Source organism: Asterias amurensis, chromosome 2 (genome assembly GCF_032118995.1).
Source record: "Asterias amurensis chromosome 2, ASM3211899v1".
In the NCBI taxonomy this organism is placed as follows: Eukaryota; Metazoa; Echinodermata; class Asteroidea; order Forcipulatida; family Asteriidae; genus Asterias; species Asterias amurensis.
Window position 1 is genome coordinate 1,686,266 of NC_092649.1, and position 16,813 is coordinate 1,703,078.

Below are 16,813 nucleotides of genomic sequence, written 5' to 3' on the forward strand. Positions count from 1 at the left end.
TATAATGATTTATTTGTTGAATACAATTATTTTATTTTAGAGCAAACTTCTCAGTTGTCATAATTTTGTTGTTTACATCTTTACAAAATAAACAAAGAACAAACTATTTGGTCAATAGAACTGAACATTATTCAGCATTTATTATTAATTTTTAAAGAAATACGTTAAAGAAAAACACTTTCATCTTCACTCTATAAAGTTACACTGTGACTCAGTAGCAAGCAATATTATAATATTGTGCGGACAGTATTTTTAAACTTTAGAAGTAAATAAAATTAGCATTCAGGCTGAAAACGTGGTAATTTTTTTTTATAATAATTGTGGCACAATCTAACATGTGTGTCTAATGGTTTCTGCCAAGTGGTGGCGACATCTAAACACCAAAGAAATATGAGGTTTAGGAATAAGGTGACTGCTTTTCTTTTCTGTTCAAAATTTTTTTAAAGGCGCAAGGAGTGTAAGAAAAATTTTAAATTGGAAAAAACAATCATAATTGGTTGTTCAAAATCTGACGAGAACAAATAATGTTAACAAAATATAACGAGAACAAGTTTGAAATGATGCCAACCAACGAAGACCATCAAGCAAAAACAGCACTCAATAGTCCCCGAAAAAAAACAAAGTTACAAAACAAAAACAAGATAGCTCAGTTGGTAGAATGCCGACTCGGTACTCCTAAGGTCTTTTGGTTCGAGTCCCACTCTAGTTAATTTTTCTTGTTCAACCCCCAATAACATAAAAATCCGAAAACAAAACAGATTCCTTCTTTCGCTTTTCCTGAGTTAATTCCAGCACTTGAACTTCTCAGGCCTTAACATCTGTACAATAATTTACAAAGAAAGTATGAGGAATTATCTTGTAATTACGAGGAATTCTCTTGCCTTAGAGTAAAACATAACACAGACATACTATTTTTGCCCTATGATGTAACCCAATGAACCTTGACAACACTGAGTGAGTCATGAGACATCAGTTGTGAGACCACTTGGAAAAAAGTAAAAATATGTAAAAAAATCCATTACTTCAGAGGAAACTGTTTCTCACAATGTTTTATATTATCAGCAGCTCTCCATTGCTTGGTACCAAGTAGGTTTTTTTGCTAACAACTATTTTGAGTAATTACCAATAGTGTCCATTGCCTTTCACAGACTTTACGGGGTATTTAATACCCGACTCTAACATGCGGCAATGGATAACTTGGGTTGACTGAACATGCGGCAATGGACAACTTGGGTTGACTGAGTGAGTGTGTGAGTAATGTTGTGATATGGGACTACTTTATTCTGCCCATGTATATTGTGCCCAACTGTGTTATCATTCTTCTTATAAAGTGGTATGAAAGAATAAAGACCTTGGTCAGGAGCTAGGAAAGCAACCATCGTATATCGCCTCAATTACTTCCTAGACTCATATCACTTCATGGTGGCAGCGGTGAAAAGATCTATAGCATCACTTGCTTTAGCATTGGCCTCGTTACTCACCGTTACGACAGATATTTCAAGCATTGAAATTTCCGAGAGGAACACTGACCACGGCGGTCCGACTGAGAGACTTGTTGCTGCACGTACGTAAATCAGCCAGCATCGTTGCATGCTGCATATGTACCACAAACGCTTGTGTACAGTACAGTGGAACGTGACAGTCACCGGCGGTATTTCTCGTCGCCTGTCGGACATAAAACATACCGAAACCCATACCAACGTTGCCAAGACCCGTCCTCTGGATGCATCAGGGACTATCCACCACGGTAGGATTGTGAATTTGCCTTTACATATTGGATTCTTTGTACACTTGGTGTAAAACTAACGAACTACTTTGTTTAGTGTAGTCGTGCAATATCAATAGCACAGGCACACGCACCATCATATCGATTCAGTGTACATGAGAGTAAACTAGTTCCGACAACGCAAATACATGCTCCACGAAGGCAACCCCTACCGAGTCTACAAGATTGATTGACCTTTGACCGTATTCATCCGCATCATTGGACTAATGAATTGTTTGGTCTAGCCAAATAACATCAGGATATAGTACTCCGCTCCTATGTTGCAGCCGGAACTATTCAGCACCGTTTTTATGAATGGGAAGAGTGAGCAACTGTATTTACGTGACTTGTAGCCCAATACCCGGACAGCTACAACCGACGCAACTACCCATCCACACTAGGATCTACCGACGGCGGAGTGGGCGTATCACAGATCACCAACACCGGAGACTGGAATTTTATGCCATTGAACAGTGACCTTGATTCATTGTAGTATCCTGATTGTCTGCATTCCAGAACTTTTGTTGATTCGTACCAACTGAACTGTACACACGAACTGGACATTTAGTTGACTCTTAGGATTGAAACATTGCCAACATTGTAGAGTTTACTGTACTAATTTCACTGCTATCATAGAATTTTGTGATATTGTACTTCTTTACAATTTTTATGTGTATTTTCCATGGTAACACCCAATCAAACAATGGCCAAATACCCAGAAATGAACTGGGGTGCTACTGATATTTCAGAAGAGTTTGTGCTTTTCCGATACCAATTTTGCTGATTTTTGTGGGGGCCAAAAAACTGGGAAAAATTGACATCCGTTGGAATATTATATCATGCGTGTCTTCATAAACACCTAGGCATGTTTAGTAAACCAGTATCACGTGACAAGTTGTTGTGGCAAGTGTTGCCAAAACTAGTGTTGCCATACTGTCACGTACACAACAAGTAAAAAAAATAAACCTGGACAATTTGAACTGCGATCAATCTGCCATACATGTGTCTTGTGGTATTGATAGTTAATCGATACACCGCGTCCACAGCAGGGCACATACTGCAAATCATGCTCAGCGTTCCTCTTCCTTCAAAATGGAAATAGTCTGCCCCCAAGTTTGTAGATGATAAGCATTGATATGTCATTGTTGCACACAGGGAACAAGACCAATATGGACGCATCATTACAAAAGTCCCCATCAGCCAATGTCTATCCTTTGATAACAGCGATGGGTCTGAGCTTGATTGCCCTCTTGCTTATGTTCGCTGCGTGACACGTGTCAACGACATCAGTGACATTTTTGTAGGACTCAGGTGCCTGAGAAAGAGAGGGAGGCAAAACAAACAATTATGAGGATATAAATAAATACATTTTTTAATCCAAAGGATAACAGGTTACTATCAACATTCCATTAACATGCCATTAATGGAACCGTTTTATTGGTTTAATCAGATATAAATGTAGATTTCACAGAGATGCTTAAGCAGAGAATTGTGCTTAGCAATTTTTGTCTGCTAAGCAAAAATACACAGTCACACCAGACATCCCCCAAAAAGTTTGACAGTTTCTACCTATCAGCCTATTTGACTGACCCACCACGTAGTAACATTTGACCAGTACCAGTCACTTTTCGTGCGCTATATCTCATCATTGTTGAGCGGATGAAACAAGAACAGCAAGATCCTACACCATGCAAAAGTTGAAACAATATTTAGCGATCGTACTTCTTTTTGACTATCTAAAAATAAACCCCTCAAACTCGGCCGTGGAATCCATCATCATTGGGATAAAACTCAAAAGAAAAAAAATACAACTATAACAAAAGAAACAATTTTGGGGGAGAGGTTTAGCATATTCAACCTCAGCCAAAACGGTTGGGGAGTCTTGTTTTTTCCAATATTTTTGGATTGTGGTATTTCCTTGCTTTTTACCAGTTGTTAGCTTTTAAATCATTGTCTATTTATTTTGTTATGCACTTGTGTACATTTTACAGAATAGACAAAATATAAGTCAATAAATTGTTATTATTATTACCTCTTCCATGACGAGCTTTGGTGATGCCACCCTGATAGAGATTCCTTGAGACTGAAGTTTGCTCAAAACTTGATGGTAGTCAAGATTACGTCGTGATTTAGACCGAGACCAGGCACGTCCCTTGGTATAAAAAGCAGACAAAATGTAGATTAATTATCAATATGTAAAAAACAGTTCATGGCCCTAGCAGAGTCTTTCTTGAAGAGTAGTTAACTTTGTTATGTCCTGTAACTTAGTTACCAATTCATGTTTGTTGTGTTGTCATTTAGCCTTGTAGTTAACTTTGTTATGTCCTGTAACTTAGTTACCAATTCATGTTTGTTGTGTTGTGATTTAGCCTTGTAGTTAAATTTGTTATGTCTTGTAACTTAGTTACCAATTCATGTTTGTATGTTTGTTGTGTTGTCATTTAGCCTTGTAGTTAACTTTGTTATGTCCTGTAACTTAGTTACCAATTCATGTTTGTTGTGTTGTCATTTAACCTTGTAGTTAACTTTGTTATGTCCTGTAACTTAGTTACCAATTCATGTTTGTTGTGTTGTCATTTAACCTTGTAGTTAACTTTGTTATGTCCTGTAACTTAGTTACCAATTCATGTTTGTTGTGTAGTCATTTAGCCTTCAAGGAAGACTCTACTGCTAGTAGATAGGGTTAGCACATCAAGCTATTACCCATTTAAAAAAAGTTGTACCATAGGTTGGTAAGCAGTTTGAAACAGCTAATTCTGTTTTCTCACAGTTATAATTTAAACAGATAATTTTGTACTAGACCAGTTTTGGCTGAGAGTGTATGTGCTGAACCTCTCCGACCCCCCCCCCCATATAATTTTTGGGGGTATTTTGTTATGCTTGGAATTTTCTTTCGTTGTATATACCTTTATTGATTTATTCGAATTATAGCTATTGGTTTTTGTTTCCCTGGTTCAACTTGCTTGTTTGTTTACATCTTGCTTATTTTTTATTTTTCTCCGTTTCTAAAATTTGGTTTCTGTTTGTTGCAGAAAGGACAATAATGTAATATAAATGTGACCGCGGTTGGTTTGGGTCGTATTGCCAATGGACAGAGATATAAATACTTTCTTAATGGCAGGTTATACTTTTGTTAATGGTCAAAGACCAGTATCCTCACTTGGTGCACCCCAATACATTACATCATTTTGGGCTCAATTGGTCATCGAAATTGCAAGAAAATAATGGGAAAAAACCTATTCCCTAGTTGCATAGTATTGTGTGCTTTCAGATACCAATATGTGGAATGCCAACATTGTGCTAGACGTTTCTGTTGGTAGAGTACCAGCTCGTTATCTATTTAATACTCACAGCTCCATGGCATGTTGTTCCGAATGTCTCTTTCATTCCGTTTTCCGTTCCAGTCAGCACATAGCTACAGGTTCCCATGGTACCACCGATCAGAACAGGTTGGCCAGTCATCTGAGGGAGAGAAAAAACCTTTCTTCAACAAAACAATCTATTTATTCATTCATTCATTAATTTTGTCTATTTTTTTTTTTTACACTAATGGGTGATACACATTTTTAATGCAAAATCAAGACGCAGCATTTTTTTGCACTTTTACACTGATACAAATACCAAGTTCAAAATTTTGTTTACTTAGACTTTGTAAATTTTGCAGTTTAGGGATGAGCTCAAACTACTGACCTGATAATCCACAGGGATGAGAGGGTGATGTGGAGGGAAGGCTCTCGTTGATCCCTTACGATGGACAAGAAGCGTCTTCTGCTTCCCGTCTAAGATGTGAGAATCAGTCAAGGAATTATTTCGGAAAGAACTTAGGGTCTTGTGGTGTGTATTTGATTATTATGAACCATTAAATTGTGGAACTTTGTTAATAATAATAATAATAATATCAGAGTCTTATATAGCGCACGTATCTACCAAACAAGGTACTCAAGGCGCTGAGTATATTATACAAACTTTCAGAAAGATAGGTTATTGCAGTGATGAATTCTGAGACCCAATTATTTAGCACCTTATAAGGGTTTACAAGGTGCTACGGCGCATACAGCAGCCACAGCCAGGAACACCGGGGCGAACCCTTCTCTTTCCAATAAGTGCACTGGGTTCTTTTACATGCGTTACACAAGACATGGGACCACCAGCTTTACGTCCCATCCGAAGCAAAGGTCTTGCTTAAGGACACAAGTATGACCGCTGGGGACACACTCTGCTGCTCAGAAACACCAGAGTTTGAATTCAGTGCTCTCAAACGCTCGGCCACGACACTTCCCTTTGTTCCCTTTACCAGTTTACACATCAAAGGATGTGGCAACTCTGGTTTCCAACATGTTTTTTTTTTTTTTTGCAACAGAATAAACTCAGGCGCAGCATCATTCAGGCCCCGAAATAACCCACAGCACACACAGCAAGTGCCGTGGTGCCATGTACTTTTGTAGAAGTGCTTTTGTGTTGTGCCCTTTCCAGATTGAAATTCTGGGCCTGCCTGATCATCCTGAAATGTCAGTCCCTGACTGCTCTGTCTCATTGCAGGGTCAACCTGAAGACAACTGGCATAAAACCTTACTTGGTAAAAAGTAATGGGGAATAGTTGGTTGATAGTATAAAACACTGTGAGAAACGGCTCCCTTTGAAGTGACGTATTTTTCAAGAAAGAAGTAATTTTCCATTAATTTGATTTCGAGACCTCAGAATTAGATTTTGAGGTCTCAAAATCAAGTACTGAAAGCACACAACTTCGTGTTACAAGGGTATTTTTTCTTTCATTATTATCTCGCAACTTCAATGACTAATTAAGCTCAAATTTTCACAGGTTTGTTATTTTATGCATATGTTGAGATACACTAAGTGAGAAGACTTGTCTTTGCCAATTTCCAGTGACTTTAACTGCAAGATAAATTTTTCTTGTGAAATATTATAAAGTTGAAAACATAAATAATGACAAAGGATATGTGCTCTTCCACCTTAGCGATGTTGTGTGATACGTCATAAATGACATGCATGTCCAGTTCGTCCGGTGTTTCTTTAAACTGCTTGGCAAATGCCTAAAAAGAAAACAAAACACAATCATATCAAACTTAATAATTGCATTGTTTTCTTGATCGTATAACAGGATTAGAGACCATTCATTCAGAGATTTTCAGTAACTCCTCAAGTATTTTGCTGTAGCACAGGGCCAGTCACTGAAACAACCACACAATTCAAGTTGGGTAGTGTTGTTTTCCCTACCAATGTACAAACACATAATTGTACTTCAACGCCTCCGAAATACCGCTACACGCATTGAGACACTGTCAAGGAAACCTGTTCTATCACCCCCATTCTGAAACAACTACAGCTCCCTATTTCTCAACAAATCATCTTCAAGCTGATGCTCATTGTCCACAAAGCACTTAATGGCAAGGCTCTCCACTATATTTCTGATATACTTAAAGTTTAAACTCCATCAAGAAATTTTCGATCAAGTTCCATGCTTCTTCTCATTGAACCCAAGTCTCGACACTCATGGCGTGACAGGTCTTTTTCTTCAGCCGCTACGCATCTGGAACTCTCTACCACTTAATCTCAGATCTTGTCTTTACGTATTTTATGTCAAAGGTTTTCAAGGACTAATTTTGTTGTGCCTGTTTCTTCTTTGTTTTTCCTTTTTCTGTGCCTTGAACAACCAGCAGGATGGATACGACCACATTACAAGTCTTATTATTATATTTATATTATACAACATGTAATTCAGGCTATAACAATTACGAAGGACCTGGTAAGTATTGTTTAGTCCAGTGACTGCAAGCCCAGTGGTCTTATGAACTAACCTGTCTAGTGAGGAACGTCATGCTCGTTCTGTTGACCCAAGCATAGTTTGCCGCTGCCGCCATTCCCTTCAGGTAGTCTTGACCCTCAGGTGAATGAATTCTAGCACATGCTAGCTGACGGTCATTGACGTCAATCTTGTCTCTCTTCATGGCTTTCTCCATGGCAACGAGAGCATCGGTCGCGACCTGGTGACCTAATCCTCGGCTGCCACTGTGTATCATCACACACACCTATTTGAAGGGAGGGGGGAAGGAAACCAATTACAGGGATGTGATAGGCTGTTGAGTGAAAAAAAAATGAATTGCGAAAGTATGCAAGCTCGAAAACGTGCGAGCATGAAGCCACATTATAAACAATTATCTTGGTTTTAAAATCCCTTTTCTGCAATCTGGGGAATTATTATATGGTTATATCTCCATTTCTTTTAGAGTTTGTCCCCCCCCCCAAAAAAAAAAAAAAAATAAAAAAAATAAAATTAAATAATTTGTTTCAATTTGTTTTTTAGGGCAAAACAAAATTGAATTCTGTTTAAAACGGAGGAATCATATCCCTGCAATTATAAGCCTGGTTGGTAGAGCAGAATTTAAAAAGTAATTGTGATTAAAGGCAGTGGACACTATTGGTAACTACTAAAAATAATTATTAGCATAAAACCTTTCTTGGGGGCGAGTAATGGGGAGAGGTTGATGGTATAAAACATTGTGAGAAACGGCTCCCTCTGAAGTGCCATAGTTTTCCAGAAAGAAGTAATCTTCCACGAATTTGATTTCGAGACCTCAGATTTAGAACTTCAGGTTTCAAATTCAACCATCTAAACGCACACAACTTTGTGTGACAAGGGTGTTTTTTTTCTCTTCATTATTATCTTGAACTCCGATGACCGATTGAGCTCAAATTTTCACAGGTTAGTTACTTTATGCATATGTTGAGATACACCAACTGTGAAGGCTAGTCTTTGACCATTACCAATAGTGTCCACTGCCTTTAAACGCATTGCTCAAGAGCACAAAGGTTATGACCGGGATTCGAACCCAGACTCTGCTGCTTGGGTTTGGTAAACTTGACCGCTCTGTCACAACACACCACTTTTATATTGGGCTTCTTGTTTCTTTTCTGACTAACTACAAAATCTCTGACAGGGCTCGAATTAGTGGGGAAAATCCACACGACACAGAGCTTGTGGCTCAAAATGATTGCAGGACCAGAATTCTTTCTAAAGGACCAGAATCAAAATAAGAAAGAAAAAAAAAACCTGAACCAGTTTATCAACAAGTATTTAAGCTACTTTTTTTTTTACAAATGCTTAGAGAGTATACACGTACTTCATACTTCATGTCATTACTCAGTAGAATTGAAAGGTATTCTATCACACTCAAAATCAACATTTAAACATATTATTTTTTGTTTGAGATGTTAAACAGTGAGGTATAACTCTTTAATATTCAACTTTAAAAAAAACCTCACAAAACACTCAACACTAAAACAACTGGCCTTGGGCCTGTGGTCCAGTGTAAAATTTTAGCCCTGACTGACCTGTCCTACGTGATCGATTCCCATCTTCTTGGAGGCATGCTCGTTGTATATCTCATCCACAACCTGGATTTCCGCATAATGGTTGCCCGCACCGAGAGTCCCCAGCTGAGGGAGCCCTCTTTTCTTTGCACGGGCGCTGACCTTAGAGGGGTCAGCTTGGAGCATTCTCCCGTACTCCTCACAATGTTCCTTGTCCTCGGCCCAAGCATAACCTGAACAGTTAAGAGAGAGAAAAAAAAGATGCTTTACGATGATAAGGGAATCAATGTGTGGTCAAGAGGTTTTCAACTAGTGGTGTAAACCCGCGCCAAGGCCTGGTTCTTAATAATTTTACCGAGACGAAGTCGTGGTAAATAATCAAGAACCAGGCCTCGGCGGGTTTAACCCACTAATCAATGTGTGGTCAACAGGTTTTCAACTAGTGGTTTAAACCTGGGCCGAGGCCTGGTTCTTAATAATTTTACCGAGAGGAAGTCGAGGTAAATTATCAAGAACGAGGCATCGGCGGGTTTAAACCACTAGTTGAAAACCGATTCAACACATTTTGAGTCCCATTCATAAATACCTTTTTGGTCAAAAAACGCTTCTTGGTCAAACGGTAAAATAAATGCAAAAATTATAATTCTTCAATGATTTCTTTAAACACAACACCCCTCCAGCTATGAAATGGTATATCATCCGTTCAAACAACCCCTCGTGATGCCCTCTCGACCAATCAGAATGGATAAACTGTCTTAGGTATTTATGAATAATAATTTAAAAAAATTAATCTCACTGACATAAGTGTGCCAGGTGATATAAAAGGGTAGCTTCAAAGACGGTAGACTTGTTGACAAGTCTTTAAATGTCTGTCGCAGAAATAAACCAGGATTGAAGTTCATTATCTCCACAGCACGCTTTTCTTTAGTAATTCATGTACCCTTGTAGTTGTCTTCCACACTTACCTTCTCTTAGAGACCAATCCATTCCCATCTCCAAGGCTTCTTCAAGATCTCTGCCAGGATCAAGAACGGAAATTGCTAAATACATTATCATCTTAATTCATGTCAAAAATTTTCATACAGGAAGCATTCACACTCAATAAGTTTTTTGGAACACATCAATACTGAATATTGGCATTAAATCATACAAACATAAGTCATAATTGAAACAGTGCTGCTAACAGACAACTTCAAGATTGAGACTAAAAAATCTGAGCATCATGATGAGCACAAGGAAAAACCAATTTGGTCGCTTTAAAGCATGCAGCCAGAATCTGGGTTGGATTTCACACAGAGTTAGGACTAGTCTTATCTCCAGTTAGGAAGAGTTACTAGTCCTAACTTAGGACTAGCCATGCATTTTTTATATCTCTTAGGACTAGTCCTAACTCTTTGTGAAATCAACCCCTGAACCCGCAGTTTTTGACCCAACGCATAATTTTGCAAAAGTTGAAGCACAATTTACAGACATGGAATGGCCTCCATTGCCCTGGTCTTGGCCCTGGTCTTGGCCTTGGTGCCCCTTCCAAAGGTTACCCACAGACTATAAATTTTCCTAATGGAAGTGCCCTTTTCTAAATTAAAGACCTGGAATTTCACAGAGGCCATGGCCATTGGCCTCCGTTGTACTGGTCTTGGCCTTGGTGCCCCTTTTAAAAGTTTCCAATGGACTTTGAGTTTTTCCAATAGCCCTTTTCAAAAATGGCCTTGCCCTGTCAAAGATGAAATTCCAGGCCTGCATTTAAGTTATATTCAAATCTTTGAATATTTTCAAATGTTGTGCACACTCATTACAGTTGTTATTGTTTTTAACTTTGTCCAACATACCTGGCTCCCATCGGTATTACACCTTTTGACCCTACCCCAACTGGTATGTGATCAAACATCGCTTGAGCTAGCTGTTCTTTTACCGGTTGAACATCTTTCTCTTCTAGATTTGTTCTTAAGAGTCTTACGCCGCAGTTGATATCAAAGCCTACACCCCCTGGCGAGACAACAGCATTTGGATCTGACATGTCGAATGCAGCCATGTTACCTGCGCGTTAGGGAAAAACGAATAAGCAAGACAAACTTGAAGAACTAACTAAAGGCACTGGACCTATTGGTAATTACTTAAAAAAAGAATTAATAGCATAAAAACCTACTTGTTAGCGAGCAAAGGAGTATAAAACATTGTGAGAATGGGCTCCTTCTGGAGGAACATAGCATTGCAACCAAATAAGTCCCAACCACTGCAAGGTTTTCATGCAGTCACAGGCCTTGAACTTCCCCCTTGATCAGCAATTTCCTTGTAGGGACACAGTAAGTTTGTATTGGAAACGTGCACAGGGCACCACAGCAAAAGCACAGGGCACCACGACAACAGCTGTGGGTGCAATGGATTATTTGGAGGTGTACATTCACTTACCTATTGCAAATCCATAGCCAGAATGGAGGTCCGGTAGGCCCACTGAGTAGCCAACTATACCTGGTAGGGCTGCAACGTTGGCAATCTGCTTTACTCCTGGTAAAAAACCACCCATGGCTACAAGGAAAAATGGGGGGAAAAAAGAAGAAATAATCACATGGTGTTTCGCAAGCCTTTCTTATATTATATAAGTCATTTAGTTTGATTACATCACATTTTTTAAAAATGTGTTTTCAAATGGAAGTGTTGTTGCCGAGCGGTGAAGAGCACCGAATTCAAACTCTGGTGTTTCTGTTCAGAGCAGAGTGTGGGTTCGAGTCCCAGTTGTGACACTTGTGTTCTTAAGCAAGACACTTAACTACTGCTTCGTCCTTTGGATGGGACATAAAGCCGTTGGGATCTTGTGTGTTGTGTAATGCATGTAAAAGAACCAAGTGCACTTACAAAAAAGAGAAGGGGGTTCACCCTGGTGTTCCTGATTTAATTGGCTGCAGATTGGGCCACAGCCCAAGCTTGTAAACCAATGAGTGCTTTAAAGGAATAGGTCTAATAATTCAAATCGTAGCTCCAGGGTTCTCCACATGCGGTTTTGTCCGGGCGCTGCGCCTGGACAATATTCCCAAAATACCAAATGCGCCATTTCGTGCAAAACTGTTTGCACAATCAGTCGATCTTGCAGGAATAGTTTGTGCAACGTGCAACCATGGAGGAAGAAATCTTCCTCCATGGAGATTGCCGATCGTGCAGGAATGGTTTGTGGTTTGTGCATGAATAGTTTGCGCAATTTGCCGATAGTATAGGAGTAGTGTGCGCAATAAGCCGATAGATTTGGAATAATTTGCGCATTATGAAGATCGTGCATGAATTATTTGCGCAATTTGAAAACAATGCAGGAATGGTTTGCGCAATTTGACGAAAGTGCAGCATTGGTTTAGCGCCCGGACAAAATTTAACCCTGTGGAGAACCCTGAGCTCCACATACCTTGCAGGTAAAAATACTGTGCGCTTTGATAGGCCCCTTATAGGGGTGTTATAAAGCGCTATAAAGAACTGAGTATTATTAAATAATGTACCTTTGTTACCACAAGAGTTCCTCAGCTCTTCAAACATCAGCTTCTCCAAGTTACTGTTGACATAAAATCTTCCCTCTACCTGGAAGTTCAAGAATCAAGAACTATACATGTACCTCAACATTTTTATGCATCTGGAACTCACACACTAACTCATGTGTTTTTTGCATTTGAAGAAACAACTGCTATTAATTTTGTTTTTTGACACAATTTGTACGCTTAATAGTCTGCACTGGTTAACAAATAACTTAGTAATTAAAAATGTGTACCCTTACATGTATGTATCATTTTGTTTATGCGCATTGAAAGTGTATTCCTATATCAGATGTGTACACAGGAAACCACCTTAGATTCTAATGTGTGTCTTGCTAATTTTTTTGAAAATGAAACTGATTCAGACAGCTCCTTTTCTGTTCCATCTCCTTATCAGCTTGATTACCAAACGATCACTAGTCTTTACGTCAATTACCTAGAGTTCAATAATAAAATTGATCGTTATCTTGATCCTATTATTTTTATGCAGCTCAATATATTTAGTCTCCCTAGTAAATGGGATGACTTTAAGATGCATTTACATTTATTAAGTAAAAATAAAAAAGTTAATTTTATTGCACTCTCTGAAACTTATTTAACTGATATTAATTGTAGTGATTTTGATAATCTTCCTGGCTACCATCCTTTAAGCATGTGTGAACAGCATCGCAAAGATAGGAAGGGCGGTGGCGTGGCAATTTTAATTGATAGTCATTATAATTTTGTTGTTAGAGAAGACTTGTCTTTTTTTTCTAGTAACATTGAGCTAATCACAGCTGAAATTAACCCAGATAGTAAGAACAGTTTCATTTTATGCTCTCTCTACAGACCACCAGGTGTGGCCTTATCTGAATTGAGTTATTTAGAGATTTTATTATTTCTTTAATTGCTAAAGTCAAACTCTCCAAAGCGAAGGCTTGTTATATCTTGGGCGATTTAAATATCAACTTGCTTAAGTACGGCTCGCAGACTTCCTATGGTAACTTTGTTAGTGAATTTATTGACAGCCTTTTTGCTGAAAATTTTGTGCCTATGATATTGAGGCCGACTAGGGTAGATTCAAACCGTGATCATTATTCTTTGATTGACAACATTATTACCAATAGAGTCGATTTAAGCCCAGCTTCATTTATTATTAAAGCTGATTTGTCTGATCATTTCATTTCTATTTATGCTTTTGAAAATAGTACAAATTTGTCCACCACTTAAATTGGTCCAGTTCAGTCTCATCGAAGCCTTCTGGGTATGGCTCCACTCTATAGATGGATTGTCTTGAGAAACACGGTATATGGTACGAGGGTTTTAATTTTGAACACCTTTTCAGAATCTTCATAAACAGTACTCACAATATTAACAAATTTCTTTGATTATTTTCCAGTAGAACAATTCGCAGTTTAGTAATTAAACTAACCTTCATGTTTGGAACAAATCCTTTCTTGATCTGCCATATATTTGGGGAAAGCTGATGAAGATACTCCAACTCCTGGGTGTACGTCCGTACGCCTGCCATCTTATCCTGTTATCACGTCACTCTTGACTGTTCCTCAGCTCCTTCAAAGTTTGTTATTCTGAAAATGTTATCGACCACAACGTCACTTTAAGATCAAGTAATAATGTAATGTACTTCACCTGGAGCTGAGAACTTACACAACAGTCTCAGTATTGCACAACAGTGGGAAATACGAAATACATGTATGTCAATGACTTGATGTCAGTGGACGCTGCAACTCTAGTCTCTGTCTGGTAGCCATATCAGTGGGTGTGATTACCCGTGGGTGTATTGATGAGCGTCCATGTCATGCTTATTTGCTATAACCAAGTTGCAGGGTATTGATTTATACTTTTCCCCCATACAAAAGAATGTAGTCAAATATAGGCCTAGTTAGTAGTTGCGATAGTGTAGAGGAGGGTTACGCACGTTATCGAAACTAATCTAGGCCTAGCTTTAAATAGCCTATTTTAATAAATTGTATATAAATAGAATGCCAATCCACTTATTGGGCTATTCCACGTAGCTACATTTGTAAGTGATGACTTTTTAAAGAATTTTGGAGTGGGTCTCTTCAGACCTCAAGTTCAAGCTTAATAAATGTAAACATGTAGGGGTAGGCCCCATTTTAAACTTAACTCTCCTTTAAACCATTCCTTCCTCCATGTTTAAACAAAGTTAAACAAAGGCTGTATCAATTTATAAACAATAGATTTGAAAAAGACCCGATTGAATTTTGGTGAATTGTATGTTTCTGGTTGACGAACCTAGGAAGGAAGAAGAATACACAACTAGGCTTGAGATTCGTTCGGCTACCCTCTCCTTCTTGATAGACGCTCGGCGGTCAATTGGAACAAAACCCATACAACAAAAGTCATAGTTCAAAAAAATTCTAGGACTATCGGGAAATCAAATTCGTGGAAAACTACTTTTTAAAATCTCGAAAACTATGTCATTTCAGAGAGAGCCGTTTCCAGCAATGTTTTATTCTATTAACCTCTCCCCATTAGTTACTCAAGTGGGGTAATGCGGAAAATTATTTTGAGTAATTACCAATAGTGTCCATCACTGCCTTTAAAGGCGCTTGACACATTTGGTAAAATAATTGTCACTTGTTAAGTTGTTGTATTCCAATTTCTTGATGTGCAATTCGTATTGTATCGTCATAGACATTAAACCGGCAATGTTTGTATGAGATCAGAGAGATTGGTTGTTGCCAGCCTCGTTATTTCCCCTTCCCTTGTTGGAGTTTACCGAGTTCCCTTGATGGGAAAATCATCTAAACAAACAAACAAACAAACATGCATTAACATAGTAACAAGGCATGCGCGCCTGGCTGGATAAATTTAAAACTAAAAACAAAATTAGAAATTTTCATGATTTTATTTATTTAGTCAATTTAATTATTGAGGTTTAGTTAGTGTACTCACTCAATTGTAAATTAAAACACTTTATTTTATGCCTCCTTTGTTGAAAATACCAAGTGCACCAAACAATCAGTAAGATCTTATGTTGGCAAAAGATAACTATTGTGTTGTTTTTGTTTTATGTTGCACCACATTCTGACACATGCACAAAACCTTACATTGTAACAACAGTAGAGGGCGCATACCATTTCATAACTTTTTGTGAAAATCACTCGTGTGTGTTTGCAAATGCAATACAACAAACCTTATAAATAACTCACCAATATATCAATGTTTTACAGTAAAACTCTTCGCCAAATCCTCAATCTGTGGCCCGGGAAGAGGCTAGGGTTGTACAGGTTCCTGCCTCTGTTTTTCGGCTTCGGGGCTTCGCTGGAATGGGTGATGATCAACGCCCGAATTGCACCCGGCAGAGAAACATTTTGTAAGTTTCGTTTCTGGCCAATGTCAGTCTGGCTACGCCGTGTGTAGTATGTTGTTTTTGTGCCCAGCGAAAACGGGTACCATACTGCTGAAGGGTTATGATAATATGGGCGTGGTTTATGGAAAAATGAAAGGGGAGTCAAAGTGAAGTAATATTTTATTATTTAATGTAAATTTTGATTTTGTTATTGATTGGGATAACTTTCCGGATGGCGCCATCACTTTTTCACTAAATTTTACAAAAAAGGATATCTCATTAAGGTAAATCTGATACTATTTTTAGTATTATTAATATTATAATTGGTGTGACGTTTCCTGAAACTGAAAGGATGCTTTGCCGACTATATAGTTCAGATTCAGATTCAGATTCATATCGAATGAAAAAGTGGTGGCGCCATGGTGCCATACGGAAACTTTTCCTGTTATTGCACTGGCATAACTAAACCGGTTTATTTTTTGCCTAGAATAGCTTACATTTAATACAATACAAACAATACACTTGTTCATAAATGTTGACGTTGGCAACAGCAGCATGCAACAGTCACATACACTCACTCAACAGTCTTGATTTAATTTTTAAAATAACGATTTAATCAAATTTACTTTTCGGCAGTGGGTTGTGGTAACATTTTCCCATAAAAATTTTGGTTTGGGTATGAAAAGACGTTAAAACTCCATCCATCCCATGCTAGTTTGTGTATATTTCTTTTTATTAAAAATGATTCTTGTTAAATCCTACCTCCATAAATAACCCTTTAAACAAAAATGAGTGCCAACACTTTTTTATAAAGTTTTTCCTTTTAAAAAAGTATATTATTTTCCTTGTTTCTTATTTCCAGATGATGTATATCGTAGGAAGGAATCCGAG

The 16,813-nt window shown here is 38.1% G+C and overlaps 1 protein-coding gene across 2 annotated transcripts; it reads right to left on the reverse strand.

Moving 5' to 3' along the window:
- Window positions 1-114: 114 nt before the first annotated feature.
- On the reverse strand, window positions 115-15,921 carry LOC139951733 (RNA-splicing ligase RtcB homolog). 2 transcript variants are annotated; one of them, XM_071950791.1, is made up of 13 exons: window positions 15,783-15,921; window positions 14,018-14,174; window positions 12,577-12,655; window positions 11,504-11,620; window positions 10,924-11,131; window positions 10,060-10,109; window positions 9,116-9,327; window positions 7,582-7,812; window positions 6,722-6,816; window positions 5,456-5,549; window positions 5,117-5,227; window positions 3,798-3,917; window positions 115-3,080 (listed from the first exon to the last, which is right to left on the reverse strand). In XM_071950791.1, the coding sequence occupies exons 2-13, from the start codon at window positions 14,114-14,116 to the stop codon at window positions 2,973-2,975; spliced, it is 1,524 nt and encodes a 507-aa protein (XP_071806892.1). In that variant the 5' UTR covers window positions 14,117-14,174; window positions 15,783-15,921; the 3' UTR covers window positions 115-2,972. The 2 variants fall into 2 exon arrangements, with proteins under 2 accessions (XP_071806892.1, XP_071806902.1); XM_071950801.1 differs by lacking the exon at window positions 15,783-15,921 and adding an exon at window positions 15,526-15,662.
- Between the last annotated feature and the right edge of the window lie 892 nt (window positions 15,922-16,813).

Excerpts from the sequence above, each read along its gene's own strand:
- LOC139951733 (XM_071950791.1), bottom strand. The coding sequence starts at position 14,116 with ATGGCAGGCGTACGGACGTACACCCAGGAGTTGGAGTATCTTCATCAG. Across the intron at positions 10,110-10,923 it reads GTAATACCGATGGGAGCCAG|AGATCTTGAAGAAGCCTTGG; the intron begins GTATGTTGGACA and ends TGATCCTGGCAG. Across the intron at positions 9,328-10,059 it reads GGATTGGTCTCTAAGAGAAG|GTTATGCTTGGGCCGAGGAC; the intron begins GTAAGTGTGGAA and ends TTAACTGTTCAG.